Source organism: Vipera berus (assembly GCF_964194415.1).
Source record: "Vipera berus genome assembly, chromosome: 1".
Classification (NCBI taxonomy): Eukaryota; Metazoa; Chordata; class Lepidosauria; order Squamata; family Viperidae; genus Vipera; species Vipera berus.
This window is the reverse complement of record NC_138202.1, coordinates 272,640,731-272,657,201: the sequence shown is the minus strand read 5'-3', so window position 1 is coordinate 272,657,201 and position 16,471 is coordinate 272,640,731. Positions and strand designations below refer to the sequence as shown.

Below are 16,471 nucleotides of genomic sequence, written 5' to 3'. Positions count from 1 at the left end.
AGGTGGGAGGGGCCTGGCTGAGGGCTCTCATCAGCAAGCTCTCCAACCCCCTCAGCAAGCTCTCCAACACCCCCCTCCTCCTCCTCTGAGTCGTCCGACCCAACTGCCGAACCCACAGGCTGACCCTGAATCACAACAATCAAAAACACCTCAGAAACTACCAACAGCCTATTATAGCCACACAGCAGCACCACTTCATGCAAGCCAACTAAAGCCCTCCAAAAAATCCTAAGTAAATCAAAAGACTGGCAGCCCCAGAAGAAGGAGGAAAAAAAACAAAACAAAAAACAGGAGTCATCTACAACGTACAGTGTAAGGAGTGTAACAACCAACTATGTAGGTCAAACAGGCAGCCATTTTTATCTGTCTGCCAACCTGCTTGTGAGCTGCCTGGGATTTGGAATTTCTTCTCGGATTCCTCACTGTCTTTGGTTGTTGGAAGCTGGGAGGAAATTGCCAGCAGGTCATTGTTTAATGACAGCAACAGAGATTGCTGGGATTGCTATCAACAACCAATGAGGTCTTGTGACATTATGCTTTATGGCCACATAGCTTAGGGACAGAATTTTTGGTCCCAATTATCGTGCTAACCAAATGCATTTTTTTTAAAAGCACAATTTTTAAAAGAGGTTAGTCTGAAAACTCTTGTAGTGATTTTTGACATTTAGTATTTCCCATTGTTACGTTAACCTGTATAGCTTGTTTATGAGCTTCATTCTGTTCTAATGAACAGCAAAATGAATACTGCAATCATGTGCTTTTCCTATGCCGGGCAATGAGATAATAGAACTGTTTTTCTTCTCCCCTCCAAATATCACCCCTGATCTGTGCCATTTTAGTACCTTTAGCCTAGGAATGGGCTAAAAAGAGCGGAAGGCTTGTCCAAATAATTATATTAGAAAACTTTATTGCAGTTAAGATACAAACATAATGCAAAAGTCACTGTAAAACTATTTCGTTTTTACTGTATATCGGCGAGATCACTTAAAAAAGGCTTGATGCAGTAGCAAATAGAGAGCAAAACAATACTTTCAAAACAGCATTTTGAAAACTCTCTTCGACGGGCCTAAACTACAACACAGCAAAAAGGATGTTCTTTTCTCCTCGGTGAACTTCACAACATATCGTAGAAAATACTATTATTTCTTCTTCCCTCCAGTTTTCCCTCCCTTTTTTTTCTGCACATCTGGGCTTTTCTTCTCTTGCTCGGCTCGAAGGGCGGCTTCTTCAGCTGCTAATGCTTCTAGTCTTAAACGTTCGGCCTCCAACAGTTTGGCTCTGTATGCTTCTCGGATTCCAAAGATCCTGCTTCGTGCCTCATCTAAGGATGCCTGTCCAAAGGTAAAATATACACAGTCCATGCAATATCAGTATGTATCTATGTATCTACGCGTGCATTTCTCTCTCTCTCTCTCTCCCTTCTCTCCCCACATATGCACATATACAGAAACCTCTGATAATAGTGGCACCAGATGGGGTTCATGTATTCTAAAATTACTTATGTCTTTTCCTTTACCTCTTTTTTCAGCCAACTGTCTATACATTGAATGAATTAATACTGTCTATGATAACTAATCATACTTACTGTTATCTATTACTATATTAATTATTGTTAGTTAAATATATGTACCCAGACAATATTCTGTTTGCTAATTTCTTGTAGCCAAGAAATTAAAAGACGCTTGCTGCTCAGGAGGAAAGCCATGACAAATCTAGACAGCACACTAAAAAGCAGAGACATCACCCTGTCAACAAAAGTGCGTATAGTCAAGGCTATGGTCTTCCCAGTTGCAATGTATGGCAGTGAAAGTTGGACCATAAGAAAGGCTGAGCGCCAAAGAATTGAGGCCTTTGAACTGTGGTGCTGGAGAAGACTCCTGCGAGTTCCTTGGACTGCAAGGCGATCAAACCGGTCAGTCCTAGAGGAGATCAACCCTGACTGCTCTTTAGAAGGCCAGATCCTGAAGCTAAAATTCAAATACTTTGGCCACCTAATGAGGAGGAAGGACTCACTGGAGAAGAGCCTAATGTTGGGAAAGGTTGAGGGCAAGAGAAGAAGGGGACGACAGAGAATGAGGTGGCTGGATGGAGTCCCTGAAGCAGTAGGCGTGAGCTTAAATGGACTCCAGAAGATGGTAAAGGACAGGAAGGCCTGGAGGAACATTGTCCATAGGGTCGCGATGGGTCGGACACGACTTCGCAGCTAACAACAACAAGAAATATCGAAAATGTTACTGGGGGATAACCCCAATGTTGACCCCAACCCTGTCCTAATACCAACCCCAATCCCAATCCCGACCCTATTTTTTCCCTCTAATCCTATGAAATCCAATCAAATTCTTTTAAAAAAATATTTTCCTTTTCTACATTTTCTGTACACATTTTTTTTTAAAAAAATCACACATAGACAGTCCTCACTTATGCATTGCCTTGTTCACTGATTGTTTGAAATTACGATGAGGCCTGAAAAAGTAGGCTAGTGACCAATCTTTGAAGTTGTGGCTGTTGCAATGTCCCCGTGGTCATGTGATCAGTGCTCCGCAATGGGCATGCGTTTACAACAGTTGCACTGTCTTGCGATCTCAGGATCCCCCTTTGTGATCTTCACGGCCACTTCCAACCACCAGTCAATGGGGGAGCCAGCTCCAAGTGGCAAGTCACGGTCATGAGATACTGCGCTTAACCACCTGCGGTGGTTTCATTAATAACCCATGAAACCGATGTCATAAACTTGATGCAGTCCCATGACATATCACTCTATGACCATGTCACTTAGTGACAGAATTGCCAGTCCTGATTGTGGTTGGTAATAGAGGACTACCTGTAGCCCTTAAATGATTGTATTTCATTTCTTTGAAAGTTACAATTATTTAGCAAATATGTCAGTAGTATAACAATGTATTCCTCAGAGCCTGCTCTATATCTTCTGTCACTTCCTTCCGCAATCGAAAAATATTCTTTAGTTTTCTTTAAATGGTATTTGCTAATCAGTCAAGAGGTCTATGCTTTGAAATTATTTGAAAGAAGCGCTTCAGACCTCATGCAAGGACAGCATCTGCCTGATGTTCATTAGACTGATCCATAAGGAATACCAGCTAATTTGAGGGCTAATCCACATGAAGCTCCATTTCCATCTGTCCTGTTTGCCATCGTTTGCTCCCTAGAGACTAAAATGGATGATCTGAAACTTGAGCTGGCCACGAACAAGGAGTGTATATCGGAGGTGCTGACCCTGTGAGAGCTGTATGCAATAAAGTTTGATTATGATTATATTAGAATCAAAAGCTGCTGCACTCTCTTTAAACTCTTGGGGAAAAGCCTAGAAACAGCTGAGCTGCTTAAATGGGATCAGAGAGGTGCTGTGCTCAATGCAAGATCCAATGCCTGTCTTCCAGATTATTCGGAAAGTATCAGGAACTCTAATTACAACGATATTCATCACCAAATGCTTGCTACCCATAAAAAGGATTGGTTGCTTTTATGTTTACTGTTGTGTTTATTTTAATCTTAAATTCTTTATTTTGTGTTGAAGTTTTGTTTGTTCATTAAAAAAAGCAAATAATTTGTTTTCATTTAAAGTTAGGGCATAATAAAATGCAATTCCCATAAGCAGTACTGAATAACTTCATTAGCAGACAAGATGAATTTATCAATTCATTGGGTCATGTAGTTTTGTATTTTTACCTATTATCTCAGTAAATGTTATTATACTGGATTAACAGGTGTTTAATAGACAATATTTTATACTAAATATTAGTTTAAATGTGAGTCCAACAGCTGCTTTTTCAGACACAGCACATTCTAATTTGTCTCCCAAGCCAGCATGTCAAAACTGAAAAGATAATAGGAGTTAATTTAAAAGTACATTTGGAAATTCGTGGAGTAAAATATCTGATGATCAGAATCCCTAACAAAGACACAAGAGTAAGAATTGATACAATAAAGAAGTAGTCAGGAATAAGCAAACATACTTGTAAATCTTCATACATTTCCAGTACATTTTGCTTCAACTGATTCCTTGCCGTGCGTTCTTGCTGCCTATGTTCCAGAACCATTTCTCGAAAATGTCTAAAAATATTTATTTCCTCTGTTTTACGCATTTCTTGCTGTTGGATAATGAACTCATTCTTCACGATAGGCACAACCTGTGTTTTTCTGAAGGTAAAACAGAGAGAGTATAACTACAGATATTGTCTTCAGAAGGCATCTTAATTTTTGTCCAGCCTCAAGATCTAGGTACATTGTATTCCACATGAACAGGAAACGCTTCAGTTATAAACTCAGTGAAAGGTGCCAACAGAGGCCAAGTTAAATACTTAAAATAACTAACAGTTAGAAGTTAAATTATTGACAGAGTAGCCACCCAGAGTCACCTTGTAGGGGAAATGGGCAGCGTAAAAATTTAACAAATACAAATGCAAATACAGTGCTTTGGTCTTACTATATAAAAATACAGCGCCATTTACCTAATATAGGGAGCGATGTCCATAGGAGCCCATTCCTTCCGCTGAATGGCTAAACCTGCTTCAGTGACTGGAGGAAATACCATGACTTCAGAAATAGGAGAAACATTTTCTGTCAAGACAGTAACAACTGAGTTAGCTTGCAGAGATGAACATTCTGTTTTCTAATACAGACTATTTAAAACCACCAGTACTTCACAGGAAGAACTCTTCAAACTTCATCAAAACGTTACCAGCAAATTACATTGGCATTATAGTGGTGTAAGCTTTCATGGCTGGTATCTATCGGGCAGTCTTGTCTTTAGGGATTAGTGACTGTGGTCTGATTTCCTGACACTTTGCCAGTAATTATGGCTCACGTCTTCAGAGGCAAAGTGGTCTGCTATGCTATGCAGACCCACAGGCAACTGAGCAGGGACTGGCTGGGCTCCTGCCTTAATAGCCAGTATGTTGATATAGTTATATGACAATTTTGATCTAGAAATAGAAGTATGCAGCAGTGAGTATAATTGCACAGTGCCGTACTAAATCGAATTTGCTCTGATTGTGATGAACTCCTTGATTAACTTTGAGATCTCTTCCCTATTTCTGACTAGATTATTCTCATTATCAAAACTGACAGATTTCTGTTATATGATTGGCAGTGCATCTGTGTTTGCAGGCCCACTCTGTATTATACACATGAGATCAGAGAGAAAGTGACCTAAGCTTTTTCCTCTGTGAACTGTTGAATCACAAACATACAGCAGCACCTCAGAACACTAGAAAGAGCAAACAGACCAATATACAACGTATTTTAATGTAATGGTATCCACACAACTTTATCAAACGATGTCTGATAACAAAGGCACACAATCAGTACAACCTAGGAAAAGCTTCACACTCCCAGACTTCAAAAACAGCTCAGAAACAACCAAACAACCATTACAACCAGCTGGCATCACTGTAGTACCCAAACCAGCGCTTGCCCTTTACAACATTTTAAGCAAACAAAAATCCCAGTAGCTAAAGAAATAAAAACAGAGACCATGTACAATATACAGTGCAAGAACTGTAACAGCCACAATGTAGAATAGACAGGCAGAAGACTAGCGGAGCACCAGTTAGCTGATAGAAGATACAATGAAAAAATTCTTAATTTCACAATACGTGGGAAGATTCAACCACAGTTTTAACTGGGAAACTATTAGCTTCTTAGAACAAGCCAAATTTCTTTAAAAAAAAATGCTAGGGAATTCCTGGAACCTTGGCATTCAGACAGATCAGCCATCCATAGACAAATAGAGATAACTTCATTTATGAACCATTTAAAAGAGGCAATAAAAAGTTAAGAAAGGAAACAAAAAGACTAGAACACGTTCTCTCCCGCAGCCAACACACCAAACAAACAATCAGGCAGAAAACAATACTGTAACCAAGGTACCACCAAGGAAGAAACTATACCGCTACCAAAACTGGCAGCAAACCCCACATTCACTTGAACTGCGATATTACCTCGCGAATAACGAAACATCTGCAAGCAACCAACTAAGTTCAGAGAGCACCAAGGCCTCCTCAGCCTTGGTGGAGCAGTGGGCTAATGCCTCCTTAAGTAACACCAGCTGCCTGCAATTAGTGCAGGTTCGCATCCCACCAGGCTCAAGGTTGACTCAGCCTTCCATCCTTCCGAGGTAGGTAAAATGAGGACCCAGGTTGTTGGGGGCAATTAAGCTGACTTTGTAATAATGCCGCTTGGGTGTGTGTGTGTGTGAAAGCCCTAATAAGCAGGCATATACATAGAATGAAAGCTACTGCTAAGCTTGTAAGCCGCCCTGAGTCTTGGAGAAGGGCGGGATATAAATGGAATTAAAAATTAAAAATTAATTTTTTTTTTAAAAAACCCTATGCCACAGACATTCTCTTCTATTGATACTTCAGACAGTATGTCAAGTCCCAAGGCAACCCAGAAAGCGTAGATGGCAGGAAGGTGTACAGAGTGACACATTATGGAACAGGAGTTAATGTACCCTATGTGAAGCCTTAATACTGCTGTGAGCCTGCAGAGCTTAGTATCTAAAAACATTTTCCCATTTGTTTCTACGTTGCACACGTGGTTGCTTTTTTTTTTTCTCCTCTGCCGGTAACTGGCAGGAAAAAAAACCCCCGAACCAGCTCAACTTTAATTTTGCCCATAGTAACAGGCGCAAATATCTATTTCCTCACTGCCCTTCTGGAACATAGAACACAGAATAACAGAGTTGGAAGGGACCTTGGAGATCTTCTAGTCCAAAGCCCTGCTCAAGCAGGAGACCCTATCCCATTTCAGACAAACGGTTGTCCAGTTTCTTTTTTTTGGAAAACCCCAGTGATGACAGTGGCCTAGCGTGGGTTGTCAGCACCCGGGGCAAGCACCCGGCCGCTGCACTGTCCCTCCCCCAGATAGTCCCTCGCTCTCTCTCTGCACCGCATCGCACACCTAGCACCCCCCCCCTCCACAGTGGGCAGCGACCCAGCGGCTCGGATCGGATTCGCACAGCCAGCACTGCAGTGAGAGAGAGTGAGTGAGCCAGGCAGGGGCAGAGAGCTGTGAGTGCGAGCGCGCCCTCCCCAGATGTTGCGCCTGGTGCGACCGGCCCCCCCTGCACCCCCCACACTACGCCACTGAGTGATGAAGCATCCGTGTCTTCGGAAGACAAGCTATCCCATGGGTCGATTGCTCTCACCATTAGGAATTTTTCTCCTTCGTTCTAAGTCGCTTCCCTCCCTGGTTAGTTTCCATCCATTGTTTCTTGTCTTTCTATTCTGCGGTTGAATGACACGCAATATTCTCCTTTCTATGATTGTGAAGTCTTCATGACAAGGCTTTTCTTTCAGGAATGCTTAATATCACGCTTGCATTGCCCATGCATACCTGCTTCCCTTGAACCCGCAGATGGCCTGTCACTCTCAGCCTCAGTTTCCATCAGGCTTTTTCTTATACACTCATTAATATAATGTAGGCGTTCTTGAGAAGCCTGGGAAACAAAGAGATTCGTTGCCGAAAATTAGAACAAACCTGCGTGTTCTGTTACAGTACCTATCAAACCATTTCGACACAGAAACTTTTTAATATTTACAGCATATGCACTGAACAACAATTTCATTTTATTAGGCCTAAAACACCTATGCAAGTATCAGGATATCCTTGCTTTGAGAGCATCTACAATCTACTTGGATATAAAATAGGCAATGTTAATATGAGTCTAATAAGAACTTTATAAATTTTTTAAATAGTTTTTTTCTTCTTCCTCCAAATATGATTTGATACAATACCGTCAAAGGCCTCTGCATGATTCCAATAGTCAGTCCATTGGCATATAAAAAGGAATTAATTGAACGATTGCCTTTTGAACTGGTGTTGCATATAGCTACGAAATATAAAACACAACACAGTAGAGCTGCGGTTGGTGACTATTTGAATTGACAGGAATATGCCTTCCTTTCCCACGTAAAACAGACTTAAGCAATAAGGAATAAGGAATGCTTTGCAAATGGGCAGTTTGATGCAGTGTTTTAAATTCTGTGCCCTAGCATAGGATGTGCAGCATCTACAACTGATTTATTTATTGGCTACAAGAAAGCCTTTGATTGGGATCATGGCAAGTTGTGGCAAGTCCTTTAAGACCTGGGGATGCCAACACAACTGGTCAACTATGTGCAGTTACTATACACTAGTCAGAAAATTACTGCGTGGACATTGTATGGAGACATTGAGTAGATCTAGTTTTCCAGCATCATGTAATTTGCAGGGGAGGGGAAATCAAACACTGGTTCCAGCTGCACAGGTTACATTGGGAGAGCGCTAATGTATTTGGTAAATCGTTGACTGCTTATATTTCAGGGACAGACGAGGCTGCCTATATTTTACAGGATTTTCAGTTTCTTGCTCCTCCTCTGTACTTGCTTGTTACTTTGAATTTTAACTAACTATTAATTGGGAGTATCAAAACCAAGGAGGATACGAAATCACAACTGGCGTAGCTGAAGTTGTACAATGTAAAAAACTGTAGCACCGATGTAGAATGAAAACAACAAAGACTCATCCGTGACAAGAAAACTATGGCTTTGTAAATAGATATGTGAGCCATAAACTGACATCATATCTAGTCCAAGTTGAGCTGATCTTCTCTTGCTAGTGATCTTGCCAACAATTATGTAATCCTTGGTCTCAAGCCAACACATATGCTGAGATTTCTATCTGGCAGGAAAGGATGAAACAGGCTTTCTTATGAAACATAAGGCATCTAGTTCTCCTTTGCCATGGTTGTTTTCCTAATTAGAAACTGACTATCTAGCCTCGCAGACTCTGGTTCCAGAGCACAGCAAGTGCCTTATAATGCTCCTTTAACTATATTGGCCTATGAGGGGGTCCTTGGTTGCTCTCTGAGCTTGGTTGTTTTCTTGCAGATGTTTCATTGCCCAAACTAGGTAACATCATCAGTACTGATGTTATCTAGTTTGGGCAATAAAACATCTGCAAGAAAATAACCAAGCTCAGAGAACGCCAAGGACCTCTCATTTCAAGCCTGAGCTAGAAATATTCCCCTTTATTGATATTGGCCTGCATACAGTGTATTCAGGGGGCGTGAATACTTTCTGAATGCACTGTATATGCAACTGTAGCAGTTTTCAAGATATTAATCTATTAGGATTTGGTTTACATTAGTAGCATGTGGCCAGACATAACACAGCTTAGGTTTTAGGCTGAGTAGTTTAATTATTATTTGCTTTGCAACTGAAAATATGAGTCACAGAATGAAAGCAAACACATGGATGAATGATTCATGTCACAACATTCAGCTGCTGTATTTGAAATGACAGCAGCAGAAACAAAAATATCAATATTTTTGCCTTTAGATTATGCAACTCAAGAGTTGTTTAACTGCTAGCAGTTGAGTAATAAAAACAACTTTGGGTATATTAAACTAACGCACGCAATAAAGCAGTTTTTAAAGCAACTGGAAATGAGAACAGGTAAGTAACTCTCAGCAGAAAACTATAAGAAGATCTTGTTTGTAACTGAAGTATTATATTGCATTTGTAATAAGGTTGATGCTTGGTGTAGAACAGGGGTGTCAAACTGCCGGCCCATGGGCCGGATACGTCATGCCGAAACTGTGCCCACTCCAGCTCCGGCAATGGGGAAAAAGTCACGATATGTCGCAACATGTCATGTGACATTGCGAGTTTGACACCCATGGTGTAGAATGTTCTCTTAAGAAGAGCTTTTTTGGAGTGTAGCTAAAATCCATCTGCAGAATGTTCTACTTTCACTGAATGCATGGAAATGATCAGATTTTACAAAGGACATTTTGTTTTGTAGATTTAATACACATTGCTAGTGAAAATAGCATCCTAGCAGGTGGTAGAACTAGATGATCTCAACTGATCTTGAAACAATTAAGCAGAGTCAGATCTATTCAACTGGAAGATCACTAGAAAATCCTAATAGACTTTTCTGGGAAATATATATAAAAAAATTCCTGGAAGACGGCAGGGACAAATCACTTTCATATTGATGCCAAACACTGACAAGTCTAATAGTCACTATGAGATATTTCAGCTGGAAGCAGACTTACTAATAACAATTCAATTAATATTTCACATTAAAGTGAGTTTAAAGTAAACCATGGAATACAGCCTAATAGTGATGAAGGTAAAAAAATGATATAGTTAATAGGCTAAACATAGTCCTGGAGTAAGAATTGTAAATCTAAATTAGTAAAGAACCACATCAGATCGTGACATGAATATAAACTTTTAAGTGGCAAATTTATTTTTTGTACAGCACAATCTAATGTCTATTAACTCAGACATTCCTCAGTGAATTCAATGGGATCCTTAAAGTGAATACTGAGTTTAAAATGTTTTGCAATTTATGGCAAAATATTTTGCATTTTATTATTTTTGGGATGAAATGAAATTCCCGGTTCAGCAATAAAATAAAATAGGGGGAAATTAATATTTCAGTCCCATGCACAAAGCCAAAAGAAGCAAAAGGCAAGCAACTTCTATCTTGTTGCCAAGAAAACTGTATAGATGTGTCTATGGAACCACCAGATGATCAGATCACTGTGAGCACATTAAAAAAACAACAACATGCAATTAATTCAGGTACATGTCTTGTTAAAATGAGCAAGTTTTATTTCAGATTTAAATGTTCTTAAGATTTAATTCTCAGGTTTCTAATTTTACGTTGATGTACAGGTAGTCTTTGACTTCCAACAGTTCATTTGTTGTAAGTGTGATCAAAATTTGGATGCTTGTCAACAGCTTAATATTTATGACAGTTGCAGTGTCCCGGGGTCATGTGATCAGCTTTTGTGACCTTCTGACAAGCAAGGTCCATGGGGAAGCCAGATTCACTTAACAACGTTACTAACTTAACATCTGCAATGATTCACTTAACAACTCTGGCAAGAAAGACTTAGCACCATAAATTTTGGGCTGAATTGTGGTCGTAAGTTGAAGACTACCTATTTCAGTATAAGGTAAGAACAACGGTCTCCAAGTTGCATACAAATATAGGCATCATCACATCTTCCTAACGCAAAAGTCTATAGTGGAATTCAGGAGTTTCTTGATTTGAAATTTAGATTTTATTCCAGCAATCAGGGCCAATAGAACTCACAGACAGAAAAAAGAGGGTACGTTCATTATTTCTCTACTCCTAAGTCTTCTAAGCATTTCCTGCATTTGGCGCTGATAAATCAGTATTTGGAATTGTTTTTTCTCCCCCCCCCCAGATAGGAATTGCTGTGTCTCAGCAATTAGTGCAGGTTCGAGTCCCACCAGGCTCAAGGTTGACTCAGCCTTCCATCCTTCCGAGGTAGGTAAAATGAGGACCCAGATTGTTGGGGGCAATAAGCTGACTTTGTAATAATGCCGCTTGGGGTGTGTGTGAAAGCCCTAATAAGCAGGCATATACATAGAATGAAGGCTACTGCTAAGCTTGTAAGCCGCCCTGAGTCTTCGGAGAAGGGCGGGATATAAATGGAATTAAATAAAAAAATAAAAAATAAAGTTTTCATGTTACATGTGGAAAGAAAGCATGACTCTGTCACCTTGATGGCTCTTCCTGGTTCTGCAGCCTCCCAAGCTTGCTTCATAGCCTTGATCTCATCGGCTCTCTCAGTATCTTTCTTCAGATCAACTGCATCCGTCTCATTTTGTTCAACAACGAGGCGCAAAATCCAGAAGGGTTTGTTGGGATCAGACTGCTGGAAAAGAAGTACACAGAGCAGAAGCAGACAGGCGCAAGTGGCTCCGTTTCCTACTGACTTTCACATTCAGAATCTCTCCCAGAGAATTATTGTGATAAAATTTTATTGACAAATATAGGCATGACCCTAGTGAAGTGTGTATTGGCAAATGCTGTGCACTGATTTATTTATTTGACAAATGCACGTCTTAACTAATAGTGGCAATCAAAATTGTTTTATAACAGAAAAAGGATGAAGTTGAGTCAGTGGACTAGGACTTAACGCCAATGAGCAAAAAAAATTCATGACATCAAAGCATGTTAAAGCAACGAATTCCGTGGAGGGATTCATATATTAGATGCAATTTAATGGGAAGAAGATTGGTGGCCAGCAGTTAACCAGCAGCAAGATGGATGGACTGACGTTACAGTGGTGACGAATGCACTGCTGGAACGTGTGAAGGTTGAAAATCTTTCTGTATCGTCTCGGAGAATCAGTACCAACTTGCCACCCATCTCACAGTTTAATATATCTAAAACATGCAATCTGAATTTTAAAAACATATTTGTCAGTTTTTTTATATGGATCATGAATATACTTAAGAAAATGGGTACAGATCGTCCTCGCTTAACAATCCTAATTAGGACTGGCAGGTCTACTGCTAGATGAAGCACTTATTTAAGCAAAACATCATGTGACTGTCATACTTAACAAGAGCAATCCCAGTTACAGTTGTTAAAAGGAACACCAGTGGTCCTTAAGCGAATCATCATGTGATCATAACTCGAGACCTCCTGCTGGTTTCCTCACTGACTTTGCTTTTTGGAAGCTGATTAGGAAGCTTGCAAATAGTAGCCACGTGACTGCTACAACTATCATAAATATATGACAACTGTCAAGCATCAGAATGATGATCACTTGACAATGGGAACACCGTGGTGGTGGTGGTGGTGGTAAGTGCAAGACCAAACGTAAGTCACTTTTTTCCAGCACTGTCATAACTTCAAACAGTTGCTAAATGAATGGTTGTTAAATGAAGACTTCCCGTAATATCTTTCCTCCAAGTCCCATGCATGGGCAACTGTGACTAGAATAATGTAGTTAGTATTACAATGTCATTGTCATATCAAACTTAAAAATGTAATGATAATATTATCAAACCAGATACCATTCTGGATTTCAAGATAGATATCTCAAGGTAGCAAGATACCAGGGCTCAACTACGTCAATTTTAGGCAGTGTACTAATATTGGGGGTCGGGTATGGGTGGGGTAAAAAACAAAGAAGAAAAAAAAGCTCTTAACTGTAATATGGGAAAGACAGGAGTAGGCCAAGAAGCAAACCCTGAGAAGTCTAGGCCAGGGGTCTTCAAACTTGGTTCTTTTATGACTTGTGGACTTCAACTCCCAGAATTCCTCAATCAGGCACGCTGGCTGAGGAATTCTGGGAGTTGAAGTCCACAAGTCATAAAAGGGCCAAGTTTGAAGACCCCTGGTCTAGGCTGTTACTTTGGACATTTACAATTTACAGTCATTTATCCTTACCTGTGATTCTGGTCTAGCAGCGGATACTGGTTTGTCTTTAGGTGCTTTTTCGGCTTTGTCCGTTGTTTTTTCCTTGGTTTTTCTAGTGGTTTTGGAAGAACCTGCAGACTTTTGACTTTCCAAATTGCTGTGGATGTCTGGACTTAAGACAGATATATTCTCTTCGTGTCTCTCAACGGGACGAGCTGCATGTAATTTTATTCAAATGACAATATTAAGCACTCATCACCTGAAATTTTTGTGCCTGAATATCTTTTTTTTCAGATCCATATACCAAACGTACACAGAGGTATAATCAACATTAAGTGAATGTTCTTTTCATGCAGTGTGACTTCCTGTCCCTTTCCACCCAATTTTCCAGAGCAGACGGGGGAGATGTGTAGACCGGCACAGGGAGAGGCAGCTGAAGCAGAAGCAACTTTCTGGTAGACAAATAACGTTGGAATACAGTCATTCCCACATACCATTACAAAGCATTTTTATTCTTTTAAGCACAACCATTTTTGTGTGTGTGCTGTGTTTGGTTTATTCTACGCAATATATCTTTTCCTCTGTGCTTTGTAGAAAATATTTCTCTTCTTTTTTTAGCAATTATTTTCTTGTTTGCATTTCCCCGCAATCGGGAACGGTTTCCTTATGTCTTGTTTTCTCTTGCCTTTTGCTGGCATCGTGAGGCAATATTTTAAACTAAAATGGTGTCTTCTCCTCAGCATTCATTTCCTACCATAAATACTTACGTTTTCTACTGGAATTAAACCAGGAGACAACTTCTAAAATTTGTACTTTTTCTCCCTTAATTTAAAAATGTCAAAAAATGATCTACCTGCTGTGCTCTAGCTACTTAAACTAGACAATAATAATTCACTGCAGATGGCACTGTTGCCTTATATTATGAAATAAGAAATGTTAAGATTTGAAGCAGACATTTTCTATTAATGCACAATGATCTGGAAATTACCAGTAAAGTACATTTGGGTAGACATAACAGAATCTGTCAGTTTTAGTTTCAATCACATTATAATTTTCCTGACAGTTTTCCCGTTCTATATTATTTTAAGTATTTTGCCTCAAAATTAAACTGTATCCATGAAAAGACATATGCACGTTGATTTCAATACATTTATTCCCAACTGTGCATACTTTCCAAAATTATCTGGCTTCATTATAATGTATGTTTGTGTACATTTATCAATTTCCCTTAGCTTACCTGCTTATAACATGTACGTTAAAGTTGTATGACTTGGTTGTCGTCTTCTAAACTTATTCGGTCTTTCTTCATATATTTACTTTGTGATCTGAACATCATTCATTCCGCCTTAGAAACTGCTTCAATGTATTTCCTTTATATTGATCACTCACATTTGTATTCAATCCATATTCATTCACCATTCATTCATTTCCCATCTCTTTTTCTTTTTACCACACACATTTAGATATCCCATTCTCATTGCACTAAATTTATTTTTATGTTTCTTCTAGGATAATTCTTTTGTATAACAATACACCCAGAAGTGCTGGAATTCTATTGCTTATCCCTCATCTATTTAAAAAAAATGCTTCCACAAAACTGTTTTGTTTCTTTTAAGCATGAACATTTTTTTGTGCTGTATTTGGTTTATACTGTGCAATATATCTTTTTCTCTATGCTTTGCAGAAAACATTAATCTTCTTTTTTTGTAGCAATTATTTTCTTGTTTGCATTTCCCACAATCCACAGCCTCTTTCATTTCATCAGGACTCTTTTTTCATATTTGCCATTGGCATAGTTCATTTCATTCTGTTCCAAGCAGCTTATGCACCCTCTTTTCTTCTGTCTACTTAATATTTCTTCCGTTGAGAGATTAATTTATATTGTCATATGATTTTGTTTAGGACTTGTACTTTTACTTCTTTCCTTTTCTTCCATGTCCATTTTCCTTGCATTCTTAATACTATCATAAGCTTACCCATATAATTTACAAAACCTGGTCGTTCTGAGAATGGATGCTTTAACTGCTAGACGCTTTAAATGAGCTGACACTCCCTCATTTAAGAGGTAAAAGAGGCGGGGCGGTATTTCTTCAGGAGTTCAATCACTTTGGGGCGTTTGATTTTTATTATGACTGGATGATAGGATATCATTCATTGTTATTTAAAGTGGTTTATTCGTTTTATTGTTCTCATTCATTGTTAGCTGTGTTTTTATTGCTCTTATGTAAACTACCTAGAGTCACACTGGAAAGTGGTGATATATTGGAAATAAATGGATTAATACAGCATATTAAGAATTAATTTTAACCGCTATGACACTTTTCATCAATAAATACCTAACACAGTGACTTACCTTTGATTTCATTTTTTTCTAATTCTTTTAGTGCCTGAACAAATACAATTTGACTTTCAGTAAGTGGCCAACTATTATATAACACTGAAGCTTGTATAATATATTTGTGGGTCTGTAAAATTGAAAAACAATACATTACAATTTCATATATAAAGTTATTGGTTTAAGTCAATAACATTCTCCTTGACTGCTATTTTAAAACATTGTAGCTTCAGACAATGGAAGGAAAGAAGAGCTAAAACAGGATGTTTGAGGAATTTGACCATGGCAGTTATATAAAAACAACGTATCTGGTCTTTTAGGTTAATATGTCAGTGGCAAATTCTATCTTCATTTGAATTTCATTTAAATTTGCTATTTTTTAAGTTTAATACTATTTTTATAGTTCAACTGTATATCATCATAGTCCACTGTAAAATCTCTAAGCTAAGATATAAGCTATGAAAAATCTAGGCTGTAACATAAAAATAAACCAAAAAAAATCCATGGTAATTTTTTAGCAAAAAGCCAAAATCCATAACATTAAATCTCATAAAATTGTTAATTTAATAACCATACTAGAATCACACAAATCAATAGCTTAATTACGCAGAACATGGCATTTTGTTAAAGTTCAGTCTTTATTGCTCTTCAGATTAAACATTTTGATAACACCCATAATTTAATATACATTTATACATTTGAACGATTTCAGAAAATAAACTTTTTTTTTTTTGCAGATCACGTGGAAATGAAATCAAATGACCTTACTAAAATAACCCAAAAGATTTAGCCATTCCTTGGGAAAAGAGAAAGAGCTCAGAGGGATCAAAACGGAGAAATAGTCGTAAAACTGTATGCAAAATTCACGTGTGGAAATCAGGCTGGTTTTCTTTGTCGCAAGATTTTGCCATGCTTGGGAGAAAAATCTCACGACGCCAA

General features: G+C 38.7%; 1 protein-coding gene across 1 annotated transcript in view; it reads right to left on the bottom strand.

Annotated features, from left to right (window-relative positions):
- Positions 1 to 893: 893 nt before the first annotated feature.
- ADGB (androglobin) overlaps positions 894 to 16,471 on the bottom strand; it is a gene marked incomplete at its 5' end in the record, with an annotated part of 94,036 nt that continues 78,458 nt past the window's right edge. Inside the window, 7 exons of the mRNA XM_081314742.1 lie at positions 894 to 1,331; positions 3,972 to 4,155; positions 4,467 to 4,575; positions 7,354 to 7,456; positions 11,546 to 11,701; positions 13,228 to 13,412; positions 15,551 to 15,662. Coding sequence (XP_081170868.1) covers positions 1,140 to 1,331; positions 3,972 to 4,155; positions 4,467 to 4,575; positions 7,354 to 7,456; positions 11,546 to 11,701; positions 13,228 to 13,412; positions 15,551 to 15,662 — 1,041 coding nt within the window. The 3' untranslated portion in view covers positions 894 to 1,139. The remainder of the gene's footprint in view (positions 1,332 to 3,971; positions 4,156 to 4,466; positions 4,576 to 7,353; positions 7,457 to 11,545; positions 11,702 to 13,227; positions 13,413 to 15,550; positions 15,663 to 16,471) is intronic.